The 19,512-nt window shown below is 40.9% G+C and overlaps 2 protein-coding genes across 3 annotated transcripts; both read left to right on the top strand.

Moving 5' to 3' along the window:
• Nucleotides 1–965: 965 nt before the first annotated feature.
• Nucleotides 966–12,602, top strand: pdzd3b (PDZ domain containing 3b). 2 transcript variants are annotated; one of them, XM_012865266.3, is made up of 11 exons: nucleotides 966–1,041; nucleotides 3,373–3,388; nucleotides 3,863–3,927; nucleotides 4,022–4,233; nucleotides 4,314–4,518; nucleotides 4,629–4,765; nucleotides 4,854–5,058; nucleotides 5,141–5,337; nucleotides 8,447–8,644; nucleotides 8,748–8,963; nucleotides 9,048–12,602. In XM_012865266.3, exons 1-11 carry the CDS (start codon nucleotides 1,026–1,028, stop codon nucleotides 9,081–9,083), a joined length of 1,503 nt encoding a protein of 500 aa, XP_012720720.2. In that variant the 5' UTR covers nucleotides 966–1,025; the 3' UTR covers nucleotides 9,084–12,602. The 2 variants fall into 2 exon arrangements, with proteins under 2 accessions (XP_012720720.2, XP_012720721.2); XM_012865267.3 differs by having other exon boundaries at nucleotides 9,051–12,601.
• Nucleotides 12,603–14,737: 2,135 nt separating this feature from the next.
• On the top strand, nucleotides 14,738–19,157 carry LOC118564601 (ATP synthase subunit g, mitochondrial-like). Its single transcript, XM_036143419.1, has 3 exons — nucleotides 14,738–14,878; nucleotides 15,867–16,027; nucleotides 18,953–19,157. The coding sequence occupies exons 1-3, from the start codon at nucleotides 14,827–14,829 to the stop codon at nucleotides 19,049–19,051; spliced, it is 312 nt and encodes a 103-aa protein (XP_035999312.1). The 5' UTR covers nucleotides 14,738–14,826; the 3' UTR covers nucleotides 19,052–19,157.
• The last annotated feature ends 355 nt before the right edge of the window (nucleotides 19,158–19,512 follow it).

Here is a 19,512-nt window from a genome sequence, read left to right as displayed (position 1 = left end):
AGAACAAAGTTATTTTTTGCCCCATTTAAATTTGTCACCAGCCATGTAGGGGGCAAAGATACCAAAATTGAAGCTTGCTGACTTGAACCTGAAAATTATTGCAACTATGAAGGAGGAACCATGAACTATGTAACAAATGCTGTACATGATCCTGAGCACACGATCCCCACGTCATGTGTTGAAGAGTATTTTCTTTACCTGGGACACTGTGCTGGTCAGAGTCGATAGGAAGATGGGTGGAGCAGAATAAAGGGCGTTCCTGCAAGAAATCCTGTTAAAGATATGAGACAGGGGCAATGGTCCAGTCAAAGTCCAAACCGGAGCCCAAACCAGAATTTGTGGCAAGACTTGGTTGTTAATTACAACAGACAGACTACCCGAGACAATGTGTCTGGAACCAGACTGTTTGAAACTTTTCTGCCTGTAGAGACATTTTCTAGATACCTGCAGCTCTACCCCCAGTAAAAGGCGGCTCTACAAAGTATTGATTTGGTTCAGGTCGAGTAAAAAACTCGTATTAGCAAAACATTTGGAAATCAGCCACCCTTTACCGTCCACATCAAAATCTGTGCTTCTATAAAGTGCCAAAGTCTGAAAATGTTCAACACATTTCCAAACAGTGTGCATGTTGGGATCTATGCTCACTTATTCTGATGTTGGTGTTTTTTCCTTTTCACTCGTCTGTATTTCTATTGGATTGTTTATCAGTTTTCGCACAATCTTCGGCCCTGACCCTGACTGCCAGTCTGGGTCGCAACTCTGTAACTCCGGCAGAACAATGATCTGAAAGTTTCCCCCAAAGCTCTGTGTATTGACTATTCCTTTGGAGACAGACCACTTAGGAACAATCGCTCAGAGCGTTCTGCGCATTTTGTCTGCATAACAATGCGACACAGACATGTGTGCTCAAAACATCCCACTCTGATCAAACATTAACCCCTCAAAGGGAGGAGTCTCTGCACATACGTTCACAAAGGTCCTTCCCTCTGTGTGGTCTGCTGTCCTGATGTTGAAAGCAGCTCAACATGAGCTCAGGTGAAGGTAAGGCGTGCATTTATTCTGTCATTTAACATGCTTGTGTTTTGTGGCTTTACAGTAGCTTTAATCCTGCTCGTTTCCATCTGGCTTCTACATTTCACACAACTGTGCATTTATGCTCCATGCAGTACCCTTTCTGTGTTTGTTTTCTCATTGTTCTGATCCTGCTGTACGTGAACGATGCTGTGAAAGACAGTACAAAATTAGAAGTTTAAGTTAATTAAATTTGATCGCATTCAGTGTGTTTTAAAAGACACCTACTTTAAATACAAAAGCGCTGGCTGTACAAGACAATATCAGCTGAAGTCAATCATTCTGTTTGGACCTTACGTGAAGACTGAAGAGACGGTTTATGAGAGGAAAAGCAAACAGTGACCCATTAGCTGTCCAGAGGTGCCTGAGTGGAGTGACACAGGTCTGTTGTAAGAGCTGGATATCCGACGGCAGCACATTTTTAAGCATCCGTAACGCTGGTCCTGTCAGAGAGACAGAAATATGGCAGAATGTGTAGCACTGTTAGAGAAGGGCACAGCGGCAGCTCAGTGTGATGCTGCAGGCATTTTCATATCACCTCATTTACTATGGGAGACAGGGAAGAGCAAATACAACTATCTGCAGTACCTTGCAAAAGTATTCAAAACAACTTTTTTTTTTTTTTTACGTTTTGTCAATTTACAAAAACATGGCAAACAAACTCAAAATAGACATGATAGTTAAGGGAAAGGAAAATGATACATGGCTTTCCATTTTCTGGAAAATTATCATCTGCAAAGCGTGGTGGACATTTGTATTCAGCCCCCTTTATTTGAATACTCCTGAGTGAAATCCATTGCTACCAACTGCTTTCAAAAGTCATCTAACTAGTAAATGTGAGTATTTTCATCTCAGCATAAATCCAGCTGTTCTGTAAAAGCCACTGAGGCGATGAAGACCAAGGAAGAAGTTTAAAAGAGAGTTGGGTTATGAAACAATATCCCAAGCCCTGAATGTTTCACTGATTAACATTATTCAATCCACCGTCCAAAAATGGAAAGAATACGACCCAACTGCAAACCTACCTGAACCCATCGCCTGGTAAGGAGAGCATTAATCCCAGAAGCAACCAAGAAAACCATAATACCTCTGAAGGAGCTGCAGAAAGCCACAGCTCAGGTGGTTCAAATGGTTTTTGATGGAACAACAATTGAGATTAAACTTTTGGCAGGGCAATATAACCAAACAAACAACTTCAGCTAAAATTAATGATTTAGAGTTAAGTATTTTCATGTGTTAAAATGGTCCAGTTAACGTCCAGATATAAATTCAAATGATAACCTGTGGCAAGACCTGAAAACAGATGTTCAAACACAGTCTCCATTCCACCTGACTGAGCTAGAGCTGTTTTGTAAAGAAAAATAAGAAAATAAATTTGGTCCTGAGATGTGCACACCTGGCACAGACAAACCCACAGACACTTACAGCTGTAATTGTACTGAAAGTTTTTTTTTTTTTGATAAAGTACTGACCCCAGGGGGTGCTGGATACAACTGCAAGCCACACTTTTCAGATTTTTATTTGGGGGGTGGGGGGGGGGGGTACTCACTGAAGTACTCACTGAAGCGTGTAGTTGTAAAGAAACAACTTGTGGAAAAACTCCAAAGAAAATAAAGGCCTTTGCCAGGCACTGCATTACCCTGCAGGGATTACATTTTTTCCACAATGAAAGGACCTTGCTCGGTGCACTCTGGCTCAGATGTGCTTCTGCAGAAAACGCCCTGTACTCTTGGAATGTATGAGCCAGTGCTGCTTGCGCCTGAATGCAAAAACGCAGATCCGTTCTGGTGTCCAAGCTCACCACATCAAGAACGTAATCCAGATATTTTCAGGCATGCTTTAGGACATTGCTCCTCTAACAGATTTTATGTTTTGCAATTTCTCCAGCTTGTTAAAAGGGACAAAGACCAAAGATGATGAAACAAAGTCAAACCCAGTTTTATGGAGTTTCACTTGTCAGTTAAAGTCAGCAGATATATCAGCGAGGGCTCAGATATGACCCCTACTGTAAAAAAGGAGGTTTTACTACCAGTTAGACATAACCAGAGCTATAAGGTCCAGTTATATCAGGATGTCATAATATCATAATGGCTGATAGGTAATGAGTGTGTGTGCAGTGTTATAAGCAGCAATATTTTGAAAGCAGAGGTTTAAAATTTTAAATGGTAAACTGTATTATGTAAACGTCTTTTATCCTCTCATCAGCAGATGAGCAGATAAGGACTTTTATAATTAAAGTTTTATGCAACCAAAGATATTCACCTCGTGTCTTCTTTGTTTTTTTTAATGGTGTGCTGGAAGTCATCATGTTGACAGAGTAAGTCCACTTTCTTGTTTGTTGTATTTATTCTAACATGTTTTTTAAACCCTGTTCCCTGTTCAACCATTATTAAAAACTCTAACTGATTTGGGTTATTATTAACTGGAATGGAAAGTGCTTAGTTTGACATTTTGACTGGTTCTGTGTCACAGAGTACAACAACCAGATAAAGCATTAAACAGAACGGAGATTTTTCTTGTGCCCCATTAGTGTATCAGTCTCGATATGTTCTCTAAAGTGATGTACCGCTTGGGTTAGCGTGAAGATTTTTAGGGCTGCAGTAATCTGAAATACTTTGAGGCTGCACATAAGGCCTCTCCTGCTGTGCAGAGATAAATGCTGTAATTCAAGGTGAGGTTGTGCAGTTAAGCAGCATCTCACAAACTCCGAGCTTTATCCTACTGTAAGACACTTAAATTCACCTAGTCATATATTTTCTGGCTAATGACAAATTTGACTTTTGTCCCAAAGGAAATTTACATTTGATCCAAGAGTGGGAATCGACAACCCTGCCTTGGTCATCACAGACTGCACAGGTATCATGCTTGCACTTTCTTCAAAGTGCGGTACAACACAGCACCAAGACGAGCTACTCTTTAAAACAAAGCCTATTTTCCTCTTTTAAATCAGATTCTGTGTGGACTCCCAGGCCACGCCTATGCATTCTCAAACGAGAAGAAGGGGACACCTACGGCTTCAACTTGAGATTGGAGAGAGGTAGCCATGGACACGTGATTAGAAACGTGGTGCCAGGGGGCATCGCTGCACGCAGTGGCCTTCGAGACGGAGACAGGCTTCTAGAGGTCAACAACTGCTATGTTGAAGATGTTCCCCATCCTGAGGTAAGATCATTTTATCCAGATGTCACTCTTGACTTGGGGCATATTATGAATTCTGTCTTGAGCTATTATATGTGCACCAGGTTGCTAGGAAGATTAAACTTAGTGGACAGCAGTTATGCTTGTTGGTGCTGGATGGTGAGGAATACGAGCAGTCTGTGGCAAGAGGTCAGGACCTCCGACTGTTATCAGGAACCCTCGATGAAGAACCATGCAAGCCTCCCAGGCTCTGCCACATCACCAAGGATCCTGCTTCAGGTCTGGGTATCAGCTTTACAGCCTTGGAAGGTAACTTGACTCCTGGCAATCCCAAAAGGTCCAATGTTCAAGATTAGATAGCTGTTCTGTTGATGTAGGCACAGCAATATTAGGCTGATCCTCCTGTGTCTGCATCCAAGGAGAGAAAGGCCGGTTCTTGGTGAACATGGTGAATGGCGGTGCGGCTGAAAAGGCAGGAGTCTGCAAGGGAGATCACCTGGTGTGGATGAACGGAGCAATGGTGTCCCACCTTACACATTCTGCCCTCAGTCGAATGGTTTGTACTATCACATTAGGATGGCATAGTATTTCAGAACGAATGCAAAATCTAAATTCAACAATGATCTTTTCTGGTTTTGTTGTAGATGAAAAAATGTGGAAATAGCATCACAATCCTGGTGATAGACGGTGAAAGTGAGAGGATCTACATGCGAAGGAAGATGCCTATTTTGCCCGCCATGGCTGCGCCGCACAAGCTGCCCTTCAGAGCCAGAAAGCTCCACCTGATCTCTGGGCCAGAAGGGTATGGGTTTCTGCTCCGACTGGAGAGGACACCTTCAGGAAACACATGTGAGAAGAAGAAAATGGTGTAAACGGAAATATAAGCGAACCCTGTTTGCCTTTTTTGGTTTAAATTTATTTTATTTATCAGATCATGTTCTGCGTGAGGTGGACAGTGGCAGTCCAGCAGAGAAGGCAGGTATGCAGGATGGAGAGATCCTGCTGGAGGTCAATGGAGAATCAGTGGATTCACTCAGACACGAGGAGATTGTGGAAAGAGTGAGACTAAGTGGAAAGCAGGTCTTCCTCACCACAATCACACAATCTGGGTTAGGGTATTACAACCAGGTGGGAATCGCTTAAAGTCTCACTCAACATAGTTTTTGTTTTTTTTTATCTTAAGCACTTGTGTAGAAGGGATTTGCCATCCCAAAATCCCAGAGCTAGACTTTCTTGTAATCCATAAAACTGGATTAAAGGAATAGTTCAACAGGGTTGAAGAAATTCTGCTTAGATTTAAAATTGAATATTTCCTGTGCATGACAATTTTCCGGTAGCTCTGTTATTTGCGGATTGTTAAAAACAAATTCCCATTCCTTTGGTAGTAACTATGAAAGATACCAGAGATAATACTGTTAGACAAAACTGGTTGTATTTTTGGAAAAACACAAGGATGCTCAAAGAAATATATACCGAAACTTGGGAAAAGAGGACTTGCACGTTGAAGTGTGATACATCTTGTAATTCCTGTACAGGGCCAGATCATTATCCACTTGTTTTTTTTTTTTTTTTTTTTGTTTTTTTCAGGAACTTTATTACTTCCTTTTTCTTAAGATACCATTGTAGGAATTAGACTTTATTTGTTCTTCACTTTTGCATTTTCTTTACAATGTTTATTTTGTCTATATGCAAAGTTTTCATCTATTAGCAATCTGATCATTTCTGTGTTGATTAAAAAAACTACTACTTTTATGCCCATCACACTATATGTTTTTTACTAAAACCAATCAAATGAGAATAACTTATTAGTTTTTGTAGCAAATGGGCAAAAACAAAGGGCCAAAAGAGCAATCCAATTTCTATACCCAGTCAACCTCATTCAGGGTTATAAGGTGGTTGCAGCAATGGGCGAGAAGCAGAATGTACCCTGTGAAGGTCATCTGTCTAAATGCATCTAAAGACAAACATTGTTTCATTCTTTGCATTAAGCCCTGCTAATTTTATGATCGGAGGATTTATCCCTCTTGGTTAATGCTTACCGAGCCATCAAAGCCCAACACAACCAACTGACCTGTCAGCCAGCAAAACCACCAACTAATCAAGTAAGCAACCAACAAAGCAGGCAAATGAACAATCAATCAACTGACCAACTAACGAGCCAACAAACCCACCAACCAACCAATTGAATAGACAAAGAATTGACTGACCAACTATTAGAATGACAGAAAGGCCAGCCAACAGATCAACCAAATAAATAAACAACTGACTGACCAACCAACAGCCAAACTTATCAACCAATCAACTAACCAAACTAACAACAAAAGCACCAAAAGATATAAAAACAATCTGCCAACCAACAAACCAACCAGATAAATTAACAATAAACTGACAAACCACTAGACCAACAAACTAACCAACCTACAGACAAGCCAGCTGACAAGCCAGCTCATAGACCCCCCCCCCCCCCCCAAAAAAAGAAACTATTGACTGATCAACTGCTCAATCAACAGACAAATCCAATAATCATCCAGGCAATCAAACAATCAATTGTAAGAAAATCAATCAAGCATCAAAAATCTTTATTGCAATTGTGTGTTACCATGTTATCATAATGCAATTTTGGTGAGACACCAGCTCAGAATGCATTTAGATTACACATAACACACAGACACAATACATAATATTTTTCAAAAAGAAATTAGTTCAATGCACCAATAAGACTTCCTGAGAAGCTTAAAGCATGAAAATAGTCCTTAGCATCTGATAAGATTCATGTTTGAGTCAAGAAGACAGATAGTAGTCCCTTTAAAGACGATGTAGATAACTGTTGTTGGATCAGTGTATCAGATTAGTTACGCTCCCTGAGAAGTTAAAAATGTGCAAATTGTCGTTATCAAAAATTTAAATTTCATGTCGAAATGTTCAAGTTAAATGATGCTTGAGACAAAAAAAAAAAAACAGGTAGCAGTCAGTTTACAGAATGATGTAAAATTCTGTGAGATTAATTTAAATCTTCAAGTTACAGAACTGTGCAATGTGCATAGATGTCCAAACAAACATTCCCTGAGAAACTAAAGTGTGCAAATAGACATTAGCATGTGTGAAACAGTGTAAATAATTCTCATTGGATCAAGAACCTTTGGAACCAGTAGCGTGTTTGTAAACATGTAGCACATTATGAACTGGGCTGGTGGTTTTTTGATTCTCAGCAGGGCGCAATAGCCCTCACATCTTTGTAAAAGAAGCTATTTTAAGTCTATTAGTTTTCAATGTAATGGCCCTGAATTGTTTACCTTATGGAAGCGAGACAAACAATGAATTGCTCTGGTGGGTGGGATCTGTGGCTATACGTCTGGCCCTTTTCTGGACCCTGTCTAGAACTTGTAGATGCTAGATCCTTCCTCTCCTGTGCTGTGCAGCTCCCATACCACACTGCTAAGCTTAGACAAAAAGATGCTTTCGATTGCAGCTCTATAAAAGTTTATTAGCAGCTGAGTAGAAAGTCCAGTCCATTTCAGTTTCTTGATAAAAAAGAGCCGTCATTGGGCCTTCTTCACCAGGTGGGAGGTGTTCACAGTCTAGGAGCGGTCAGAGGAGATGTGAATGCCCAGGAACCTAATGTGGTCTACATGCTCCGCCACCTTCCCCTGTATGCATAGAAGAGTGTGTTCAGCCTTCCTGTTGGTGAGGAAGTCACTGATCCAAGACCAGAGAGATGGAGATAATCACGGGCTGTGCAGTTTCAGATCCAGCATGTCTGGGAGCACGGTGTTGAAGGCTGAGCTGAAGTCCATGAAGTCCATCCTAACCTAGGTGTTGGGATGCTGGAGAGGAGTCAGAGCCGTCCCAAGTGAACGAGACAGCATCCTCTGTTGAGCGATACTCCCTGTAGATAAACTACAGGCTGTCCAGGCCAGCAGGGATGGCATCCTTAATGTACTTCAGGTGGAACTTCTCGGAGCACTACATGATAACTGCGGTCAAAGCAACAGCAAAATGGGATGGGTATAGAATTTGTGAAAATCAGCCAAACCACGTAGTTAATAACTGTTACTGAGGACAACTATACAATGCTAAAGAAGAGGGTTTTTTCCTTAAAAATGAAATGAAGCGATAGGCGAATTAAGATTGTAGCACATATTTCAAGAACACATATCCTGAGGTAAGCCTCCTGTAACATATGTTTGTATCATACTTTGCTTTTATTGTTCGTTGTCTTTTTTTTTTTTTACTGCAGCTGGGCTTGTCTCCTCTTCTGTTCTGTGATGGTGAGGAAGCTGAGAAAAAAAATAGGAACACTGAAGATGTTCAGCTGTTACCAAAGGATGCCAATGACTTTTGCAATTCTAAACTCTACACAATCGAAAAAAGTCCTCTTGGATATGGCTTTCACCTGGACTCTTTTCTACAGAGACCTGGGACTTTCATCAGTGAGGTGGGACCTGCCACTCATGCACCTCACAACTACCTGCACTCATCAGCACAAAGATTTTGGGAGATGGGTTCATTCAGTTGTTGACATTTCTCTTCTGCTGTAGGTGGTTTTTGGAGGTCCTGCACAAAGAGCAGGGCTGGTTGCCGGAGATGTTGTATTGGAAGTTAACAGCAAAAATGTGGAGGAGAAATGTCTGGATGATGTGATCACACTGGTGAAAAGTGGGGGGAACAGTCTTTCCTTATTGGTTATGGATCAGATAAGCTACAACAAAAAGAAGGAGGAAGAGAGGCCAGCATCTAATGTCACAGACAGAAAGGTGAGGGAATATCAATTCTGATAACCAAACATTTACAGTCATCTTTGAGCACTGTCCTTACTACTTATTGTGGTTTTATGTCAGCAGGAAAAGGAAGATTTTGAGATTTCATTTTTGTGAGCATGAACAATTTTGAAGACTTTTCCCAGCACCTTTTTGGAGATTTTATTAAAAGAGCTGAAGAAGACAAAAACTAGGGATGCACGATATATCGGCATTAACATCAGTATTGGCCAATGTTAGTCATTTTTTAACATATCGGTATCGGCCCGATTACTAAAACTGGGACGATATTATGCACCAATGTTTATTTCCATCTAGATGCCTTTTGTGCCTGTGTTTGAAGAGGGGGAAGGAGGTTGGTCATTTGATTTTTGTTCGGTCACGTGACAGGGATGCATCGCAGCCAGGATTGTTTTGTTTTTTTTAGAAGAAGAAGAAGCAGAGATTCAAATAAGCAGTTTGTAAGTCTGGAGTATAACCCGTATTTAAAAAATTTCCGTTAGCATAGTTTTTATTCAGTACAAAATTGCATTTCTGTAATTCTTGATACTGTTCATATTGGTGAATCACTGATGAAAAATTTTTATACCAAAGTTACCTCAATCACACACCGGGGATTAAAAGGAAATCCAAACTTTCTGAGATGGTAGAAAATAACAAAGATATTTTTCATGCTGTTGTTAAAATGTATATATCTTTAACTAAACTTTGTCTGATAAAATTCTCTGTATGTTATGTAACAGCTGGTATGACAGACTGTACATTATGTAAGACTACAATAAAGAAATCAATTTCTTTGCCAAAGATTCATCTAAATATACTTTGTCTCTGGATCATAAACCAGTGGGTTATGGGAGTGACACAAGATAACTTTGCAGCTTCAGTTTTTGTGTCTTGTTGCCACCAGTGTAGAACTTGCTTCACAGTGGCAGCAGGTCAGTTAGTCACTGTGGTTAACGCAAAAAGAAATGCCTTGTCAAACACTAGCTGACAGAAACAGGACTCAAAGCACAAATAAAACACAAATCTGTCATAGTTATGGTTCTGTTTAGTTTAACATTACACTTATGAGGACTTTATTGTTCATTCGTTCACCGTTTCAACCACCAGCAGTTATCCTTCCAGCTCAGTCTGCCTCCAGACACCATCCCACTCTAGATTATCTGCACTTGTTCCCACTAATTAGTCACTCAGCTCACCTGTTCACCAGCCTACTAATACCTGCCTCTGCCAGAACGTCTCTCTCACTCACTTCTTCCTGCTCCTCATTGCTCACTCTCTTCATTGCTCTTCCTGTGAGATTTGCCTTTGCTTCACCTGCTCATGTGTGCTCTGCCAGCTGGACTCTCCTGCTAAGGTCGCCAGTGTCTGCGTGCTGCAGCTCAGCCTGTTTCCTGCTCTACCGGATCCTGTGTGCCCTGCCTGCTGAACTCTCCTAGTTGACATTGCCCGAGTCTCCATGCTGCTTTGCTGCCTGTTCCTCCGTGAGTTTCAGCTGCTTGCTTACCCGTTCTGGTGGTTCTCTGCTCATCCCAGTAAACCAGCCCTTTCTACCAGGATTCTCTGCCAAGACTGTGACTGTTTGCCTGCTTCATCTGCCATTATTCACCCCTTCGATAAACCCTTTAAAATGTATCTCTGTGTCTGGCTGAAAATTGGGTTCACCTGCATTAAAACGTGACAGAATTGATCACTGTGTAATGTTGTAGCACTTTTGTTAAATGTTGTAGTGCTTTGCACTTCAGGGCCACTGTAGGATTTGGCCCAGAGGCGGATTTTTAAATGATTTCATCTGATTTTTGATCCGTCATCAAAATATCATTTGGGATTATCCACTTGAGTGCTGTCTCATTAGGACCAGAACATCCACATCTTAGAACAGCACCCACACTCATAGTTACTGCAGTGCACACAAACGCCTCATATCTGACTCCTTACACACATTTAGCTACTTCCATTCAGCTTTTCAAAGTGCCGTCCCTGTGCCTTTTAGATCTGGTCAAATTAACCTCTTGTCCAGCAGACAACGGCCCAAGACCTTCAAGTGAGTTTTTCTCAGACCTTGCTGTGCTGATGTGAGATCTTTTTGTTTGGATTTCCTTTTAAAGAGAATTATCTTGTTCTGCTATAGTTTAGAAGTTATGAAGTCATGAAACCTTTTAAAATAAACTACAAATCCTGGCTAGGTCTGGTGTCGGTCCAGACCGCATACTGACTTCCCCCTGGCAGCCACCTTGCTCAGGCTCTTCTTTGGCAGTGTCAAGAACCTTAGGGAAGTCCCTAACCACAGTCTCTGCTGTGGTGGTGGCTGAAGGTCATACAAATTCAAGTTACCATTTTATAGACGAGGCCAGAGTGCCATCTTGAAATATCCTTTTTGAGGAGCAGAACTGCCCCATTACAGGCAGTTTGCTGAAAATTCGGGAAGAGGACACAGAATACAAAAACAAACCAGCTTGAATTGATTCGTTATTATAAATTGGGGATAATGTGTAACTCTTCAAAATGCAGGTCAGCTTTCCTATTCCTTAGAGTACATGTTTGAAACCTTGAGGTAACTCAGCTCCAGGCTGCTTTACAGTATGTACGGCACCAAATGTTTTGCATTCTCTCAAGTTGAAACAAGGTGGTAGGAAAAAGTACCTTTTTATTTATTGGATGCATAATGGGATGCGGCCATTTAGGCTATCTGCCAAATTTCCTCTCTGATTCGTTGACAGGCTTATCCGCCTCAAGTTGCTAAGTCCCTCACTGCATTGTTACCTCTGCCTGTTTTATTGCCTGTTAATCTGGTGATTGTTTGTATTTTAGATCTTGGTTGCTTGTTGCACCGTGAGTCCATGAGATCAATGTCTTAATTCAGCTGTATGTTGGGTAGATATAGCAAAATTGACAATAAAGTTGACTTGGCTAACTTCCACAGTTAAGTTGCGAGTCGTGAGCTCAGACATACAAACAAACAAAAAGAAGTAGGCCTAACCCCCTGGTTTCAATGTTTTTATGCACAGCGGGCTGTCTTTTTAGTTCCAACAGAGTGTTTTTTCCTTCTACATAGACACACACTGTGGTGCCACTTTGTTTTTCAGTGAGGACCCACCGAGACATCCTAAGGGTCCTATGAACCTGCAACCTCTCTGTTGGAGTAAACTTCCCTGTTTATTCAGAGATTTCCCATCAGCAAACCATATGGGCTGCAATCAAAATAAAGTTCTGAGGGTCAGACAGCACCTAAATTGGGACCAAGCCAAGCCCTCCTCATACTTGTGACAGGTTCTGATGTGAGAAGCGGATGAAGAAAAGGTCCTTCTGATCCTCCCTGCCTGGTTTTCCCTCTACAACATTTTTACCTCAGATTAAATTTAGATAGCATAACTCAACATTAGGTGAGAACAATTTCTTTCAACTTTAGAAAGAGACCCAAAACTGTTTTGAAGTCTCTTTGTAGGGATTGTTTCATGCCGAGTTTGTGTTCTTTTATGTTCTCCTGGATTAATCAAAAGATAGTGAAAGATTATGAATAACTTAATTCCTGATACTGTTGAGGATGGGTATCAATAATTATTTATTTCAGAATTGTTGATTCTTAAATAAAAGCTTAAGAGTCAATGACTCGTTGCAATCTGCTGGGTTTCCTTAGATAAAAATCTTTTCTACCAGTCTGTCTGTATGATTTGATTCAAATAACTTTGTAAAGTGCCTTGAGATGACATGTGATGTCAATTGGCACTATTGAAATAAAACTGAAATGAATGACAAACCTGTGAAGCCTCTCATTCCTTGTTTAAAATATAAGGTAGCTAGAATTAATCCATTCTCATTGGTTTGACACATTTTCCCCGCCCTTTTGCAAAACAGTTCACGCAGATGTCATTCAAGCAGTCCAAACTCCACTGCTTCAGCTGTGGTAGCAAAACAGAAACCATATGTTCCAAGCTCTTAGAAACTTCTTGATCGGTATGAAATCACTGAAGCATCTGATTGAAACTTCTTTACACAACTCTTCAATTTGCAGTCAGTCTGCAGGCCTTAAAAGGTGCCATGCTGTGTGTTGATCTTTGCAAGCATGGATGGTCTAAGGCAGATAAGAGTCAGAATAAGAGGTAGAGGGCTCAGGGGAAGAGGAGTCCGAGGAAGAGGAATCTCTGTGCGAGGTGGCAGTGTAGCTAGAAGGGCTCAAGTTACAGATGAAATTCAGGCAACTATGATTGATCATGATTTAATAATCATGGCCTTTCACTTAGAGAGGCAGGACAAAGAGTCCAACCTGTTCTCAATAGAAACACGGTTGCATCCATTATAAGAGTTTTTCGATGGGAGAGCAGGTATTGCTGCTATACAGTATATACATCTCTATCTATTGCTATAGAGGAATTCTTCAGTGCATGGAGATGGAAGGTATATGATCACTTCCCCTATGAGCAGATGCCCTTGCTCAATGCAATGACTGCTGCTGCCCATGATATAGATGCAGAGGCATGTCAAGGATGGATCAGTCATGCAAGAAGATGTTTCCCTTGGTGCATCGCAAGGGAAAATATTGAGTGTGATGAAGATGAGGCCATGTGGCCTATTCGTTAAGAGAGAAGAGACTAGAAGAGACAGACAGCTCTAGTATTTTCTGTAGGAATATTTCATTTGTAGCCACAATCTTTAAAAAAAAAGAATGATTAATCAATAAAATTTGCATCAATGCACATCTGATTCTGGATACATTTTTTGCAAGAAGGCAAATTTGACTACAAATGATACTGACATGTAAGCTGCGTACAGTCTTTGGCTACAATGACCAGCAATGCTGCACTGATTCACATTGAGTGCGGTATTTGGTTGCCCCTTGTGTAATGAGTGATTGGAAGGGCTCAAACATTTGTGTGCAAGTTATGTTGTTTGAGGTTAAAATGTGCTTTTGTTCCATATTTTAAATGTTTTGGCTGAGTTGGAGCCTTTCACAAACAAAATGTGTCATTTTGACCGTTGGTGCCACTGTTTAGGTGTCTGCGTTAACTGTTTTGAAAAATGTGGATTTTGACAATTGGATTTTTACAATTGATGCAGCCGTGTTTCTGTTGAGAACAGGTTGGACTTTTTGTCCCGCCCCTCTAAGTGAAAGGCCATGATTTACTACATGATCAATCATAGTTGCCCAAATTTCATCTGTAACGTCAGCCCTTCCAGCTACACTGCCACCTTGCACACGGATTCCTCTTTCTCATAATCTTCTTCCCCTAAACCATCTACCTCTTATTCTGACTCTCATCTGCCTTAGACCATCCATGCTTGCAAAGAACAACACACAACATGGCATCTTTTACATAAAGCCTGCAAACTGACTGCAAATTGAAAAATTGTGTAAAGAAGTGTCAATCAGGTGCTCCAGTGATTTCATTCTGATCAAGAAGTTTCTAAGCGCTTGGAACAAATGGTTTCTGTTTTGCTACCACAGCTAAAGCAATGGAGTTTGGACCGCTTGAATGACATCTGCGTTAACTGTTTTGCAAAAGGGTGGGGAAAATGGGTTAAACCAATGAAAATGGGTTAACTCATTTGCAAGAGGTGTCCTTTGCTCTGCAGAGATGGAGATGCTGAAAATTGAGAGGTTGCCAGTTTCTTGAAACAGGTCAACGCAACCAATAAAAACTGTAAAAACTGCAAATCAAACTGGCACGTAATATTGGCGAGCGACAAATCTTGATATGTAGGGACCGTCTGTGTCCAGAAGATGGCAGCAACGGGACGCCGGTGGTTTGTGCACAGGCAGTAGCGTGGTCAGCTCAGCTGGAGTCAGTGGTCCTTCGGCTGGAGGTGACATTCAGTGGGCTAGCAGAACCGGGGGAAACTCAGCATCTATAAACGCTCCACCATGGCACAGGCTGTGCAGAAAATGGTTGCTAAAATACCTACTCTTGTTGGGGGTGAGTTACCTTTGTTTTTGCTCTGTGTTTTTATTATCTAGGATCAATCTTTATACGTAAGACTTCGACAGATCGAGGAGGAGGAGGAGGATGCTATCGGTGGTGACGTAGCTTTCAGATGAATGAAGCGGAAGCTTCTATTTAGCCTTAAAATGACTGCGCGCTAATTTAATGTTGAGCTTTTTGTTGTAATCACTGAACTGTATAATACACTGGAGTGCTAATCGCCCGCTGTTAGAACGAGTCGCTTTGAAGCCACCAGCCGCCATATTGGTACTCCCTATTTCCCCCCAGTAACTAGGTAATATGTGCGCTACAGCATCGAATAACGAGGATTTTCTCATGTTCAGGGGGGGCTTAAAACTTTTAAAATGTCAAATGCCATATACTTTTATGTTATGTTCTAAAACTATCAAGTACTGAGAAAGTCATGTGCTGAAATATTTTGCATTTTATTCATTTAAATATACATATATAACATTTATAAATATATAAATAACAATATACAAAAACATATATTTACATATATGTATTCATATATATATACATTATACATGTACAAATATTTATATATACTTATATGTATAGTTAAGATGAATAACATGTAAAATATTTCAGCACCTAATTTCCTAGTAGTTGATGTGAAGTGTTAGTACATCCACTGACTGTAGAATTACCTATGAAACGATTTCACACAGCCAGAAAACTGCTTTTTGTTGCAACCAAATCCTATTGGATTCTGTGAGAGTAGGGAGGAGCAAGATGGCGGCCAGTGACTTCAGTTTTTCGGCAAAATGTGTATAATATAGCTCAGTGGTTGCAACCCGGTAAATGTTGCTTTGCCCGCGTAAGGAGCTTGGCTGCTTCCTCTGGCATGGAGCTGTGCAACTGATGCTACTTAGCAGCGCTGCAGCCCGGTTTGATCTCTTAAAGTAAAGTATTATAGGTTGACACCTGGGCTGACTGTGATATGTGTCTCCCCCTGCAGCCGCTGTCACCTATTCCAAGCCTCGGCTAGCAACCTTCTGGTATTATGCTCGCGTTGAGCTGGTTCCCCCGACCCCCGCTGAGATCCCCAAGGCCATCGAGGGAGCCTCCAATCTGGTCAAGGCCTTCCAGGCGGGCCGCCTCGGCCAGACCACCATGAAGGTGCGCTCCACCCACCACAACAACAACAACAAACCCCGTTTAGTGGTCCTGGGGCCCGTTCTTCGTACGTCGCTAACTCAGTTAGCTGGATTTGATTGTTGACGATTTGGCATTATCTTGGATTGTTCGGTTCTTCGAAACTCATCCTGGACTTGCTGTCATAGCAACATGTGCGCCAGCTCGCGAGCAGGCTTATTTCATGTAAACAGGATTAGATCGCAGCTGTATAAGCGGAGGAGGTAGGGAAGTCTGTCGTAGCCATGTCCATTTTTACGACTGCAACCTGTTGCGGAAGGTGCAAGAATAATTTGCAGAGTTTTTCGAATTAATCACGTATTGCGCAATAGACAGGATCCTTTAGCACATCAGTATAATTGTAGAGAGATTTTTCTTGGTGGCTGTTATAAACAGACAAGCACATCATTTAACAGTGGCCTTTAAAGAGGAAAAAGTAGTGTTAGAGCCATAAATAGAAAATATTTAAGTTATTTGTATGATGGTTTGCTTTTTATTTTTTTATCATATTCAGTAAGAAAATTTGTTCAGGCCATTTTATTGTGAAGTTTAGTTTTACTTTGAAAGGCTTGCTTCCTGTCGAGCCGTATATTGTATTAGAAAAAACTATGGACGGATTATCTAGACACAGAGCAATACAGTTTTACCATGTAAAATGTGTATGACTTGGAAAAGGAAGACCTTAATTTTTTCTAGACAAAGAATTTGTTTTGTTAAAATTCCCAGTTTGCACGTGTCCTTTACTTCCAGTGTCTAAGGAATGACACCGAAATTTGGATCTCTTGACATAACAAGTGGCTTTTTAAAATAAAGTATAATAATTAAAGGCTACCATTTTGTAGAATATTCTTGTATTTCACTTTTACTTGTCCCCATGTTCTAGTGGGTCCCATGGAGGCTCTGATATAAAAGAACAAAGTAAATATGAAATTATTAAACTGTAAAATTTCATACTGTAGAAAGTGATAGAAACATCTACAATGGACAGTATTTACGATTTAATTTGTCTGCTACTTTTTGCCAGCCCTCTCTCCTGGCTTTAACAGATTTTGAGGTGTTTTAATTAATGACTCAAATTCAGCATAACCTTCCATTAAAAGCTCGTGTTCTGCTTGGGAGAAAAACTGTGGGCGTTCTTTGACCATGCTGAACAGCCAATAGCAGCGCTACTGATCATTGTTTCTACTATCGATACATTTCCCCTTTTAAACAAAGGCATGAACGTGCAGTTATCTCAGATAACTTAATTCAGCCATACTAATCATAAACAACAGGTGTGTTCGAAGAACCCAATTAGCCGGATCATGATTAGCCGATGAAATCATCTTGGATGTGTCATTTGATCTCGGATGTTTTAAGCAACGTACGAAAAACGGACCCCTGGCTGAGGCCGCAGTGATGGGCCTGCACCAACACCACCCATCTTCTCTAAAGGAACTGTAAACAACTTTTTAATGACTCCCAGACCACGTGTTTAGCTTAAACATTTATACAGTCCTATTAAAAGAGGAAACTCAAGGGTATTTTTTGTGATGGGGGAAAAAACATCAGGTTATTGGACCATTCGTTAACCCGTTCTATATTCTGTTTTCAATCCATGTTTTACCACAGCTTTCCAGGGGCTTTTCAGGTAACCTCACACTCCCGCCAGGAGTGTGAGGTTACCTGAGCTGAAAATAAAAGGGGGGGGGGCGACTCATGACTGAAGGCTCCAGCACAGCTGGGTGTACTGTGCACAAACTGTGAGACGCTCCATGGACGTCTTACCCTTGATAGTCGAGCGCACTTCTCGGCTTCATTTCTTGTGATAAATTCCTACATTCCCCACCTGTCAGTACGCCACAGAGTGGCTGTGACGGCCAGGTGCTTGTGAGTCGCGGCTGTCTTGGAGCAGGTCAGTTTGTCAGCTCGGTGTCACACAGTTCAGTGCAATGACTCCTTCCTGCCGAGCAGTTAATAGTGAGACGCCGCCTACGCACTCGTCAGATGGAGCTCTGCACTTACCTTTCCACTCTGGTACACCCATGTATGTGGGAGCCTTAGAGAGGCTGATCATTTAAATGAAATTAACCGTGAACACATACAGACGTTTGATACTTTATCACATGCTATGACCTTCTTGTAGGGGCTGGCCATTTTGTTGGCAGGGTGGGGCACACCCCATCTCTTGTAGAATGGTAGGGCCAACACTGGATTCCTTTTCTAAAAGTTTATTCTTTAGTTGCTACTCTTTGCGTTGATTGAAAGGTCAACACTGTTTAGAATGAACTAAGTGGTTTGTCAAACAGGGCAAAGTTACAAAGCTGTCTCCTTTTGCTTCGCTGTTAAATCCTCCAGGTTATGGGATTGGTCTGTTTTATTGGCCCAGCTAAATTACAGCATATCTCTTTTAACTAAACAGCGTATAGCTCTTCCTCTTTTTTTTTTTTCTTTTTTTTTTTTTATTTGCACACCAGAAAGTGTGCTCAATTTCACAAAATATTAAACTACTGATATTTTTTTTCTACAAAATCTATTCAAAAATAAACTGTAAAATGTCAAAAAGCTCTGATTTACCGTTTTGTGTTAGGTTGTTATACTATAGTAACTTCGGGTCTGTTTCTGTTCCCCTGAGAGTTTTTCTTAAGCCTTAACCCAAACTGAGAGATATCCAGCATGTGCGGTGACACACTTGGACTTTATATTGAAACAAAGGCACGTTGCTGTGATTGATTTAGCTTTGTGTTATTTGCTGACATCCCTTATCTCTTTAAAAGCAGCAAGCGAAAGGAACATCCTGTTTTGGTTCCTCTAACTTCAATTTTAGAAGTGGAAACGACCACCTGACTCGTCTTCACTGAAAAACACATTTAATGTGATGTGAAACATTGACTGCACAGTTGCCTTGCTGATGAAATCTCTTTGTTTCAGGATGCTGTGAGGAACGGGTTGGTGGCCACCGAAGTGCTGATGTGGTTCTACATCGGAGAGTGCATTGGCAAAGGCGGTCTCATTGGCTACGATGTCTGATATTTTTGGACGTTTTGGATGTTTCTTTTTTCCTTTAGAGCGTTCTATGCTCAATCTTCTGTAAGAATACTGGGAACCAATAAACAGAAATCTATTGTTTGTTTCAGTCTTGTCGCCTTTTTTGGTTGTAGAGATGCTTTGTTTCCTGCAGGCTAATTTAACCCTAGTCCTAATATACAACTTGTGCATTTAAATTAAAATTTATAAAGCTAAAAAACACTTTAAATACATTGGAGTTATTTAGCTAACAGCACACTCTTAAGTAAAACTAGGTGGCGATATTGTGTTATAGTAGATTGATGTGATTTTGGTAATATAGGGCTTGTAATGTGCAGCCAACTGAAGCATGGCGGTGGAGAATTGATGATTTGTGCTTGGTTTTGCAGTCAAGGGACCTTCGTTCCTTGGAGTGATTGAGTCGACTAGTTTCTGTCTAGCAAAATGATCTAGATTCAAATATA

Source organism: Fundulus heteroclitus, chromosome 11 (genome assembly GCF_011125445.2).
Source record: "Fundulus heteroclitus isolate FHET01 chromosome 11, MU-UCD_Fhet_4.1, whole genome shotgun sequence".
NCBI classification, from domain to species: Eukaryota; Metazoa; Chordata; class Actinopteri; order Cyprinodontiformes; family Fundulidae; genus Fundulus; species Fundulus heteroclitus.
The sequence above is the reverse complement of the archived record's forward strand: the minus strand, read 5'-3'. Positions and strand labels throughout refer to the sequence as shown.

Coding starts and splice junctions, on each gene's coding strand:
- pdzd3b (XM_012865266.3), top strand. Junction 4,519..4,628: donor CAGCTTTACAGCCTTGGAAG/GTAACTTGACTC, acceptor TCTGCATCCAAG/GAGAGAAAGGCCGGTTCTTG. Junction 5,338..8,446: donor GGTTAGGGTATTACAACCAG/GTGGGAATCGCT, acceptor TTTTTACTGCAG/CTGGGCTTGTCTCCTCTTCT.
- LOC118564601 (XM_036143419.1), top strand. CDS start 14,827: ATGGCACAGGCTGTGCAGAAAATGGTTGCTAAAATACCTACTCTTGTT. Junction 14,879..15,866: donor AATACCTACTCTTGTTGGGG/GTGAGTTACCTT, acceptor CTCCCCCTGCAG/CCGCTGTCACCTATTCCAAG. Junction 16,028..18,952: donor TCGGCCAGACCACCATGAAG/GTGCGCTCCACC, acceptor TCTTTGTTTCAG/GATGCTGTGAGGAACGGGTT.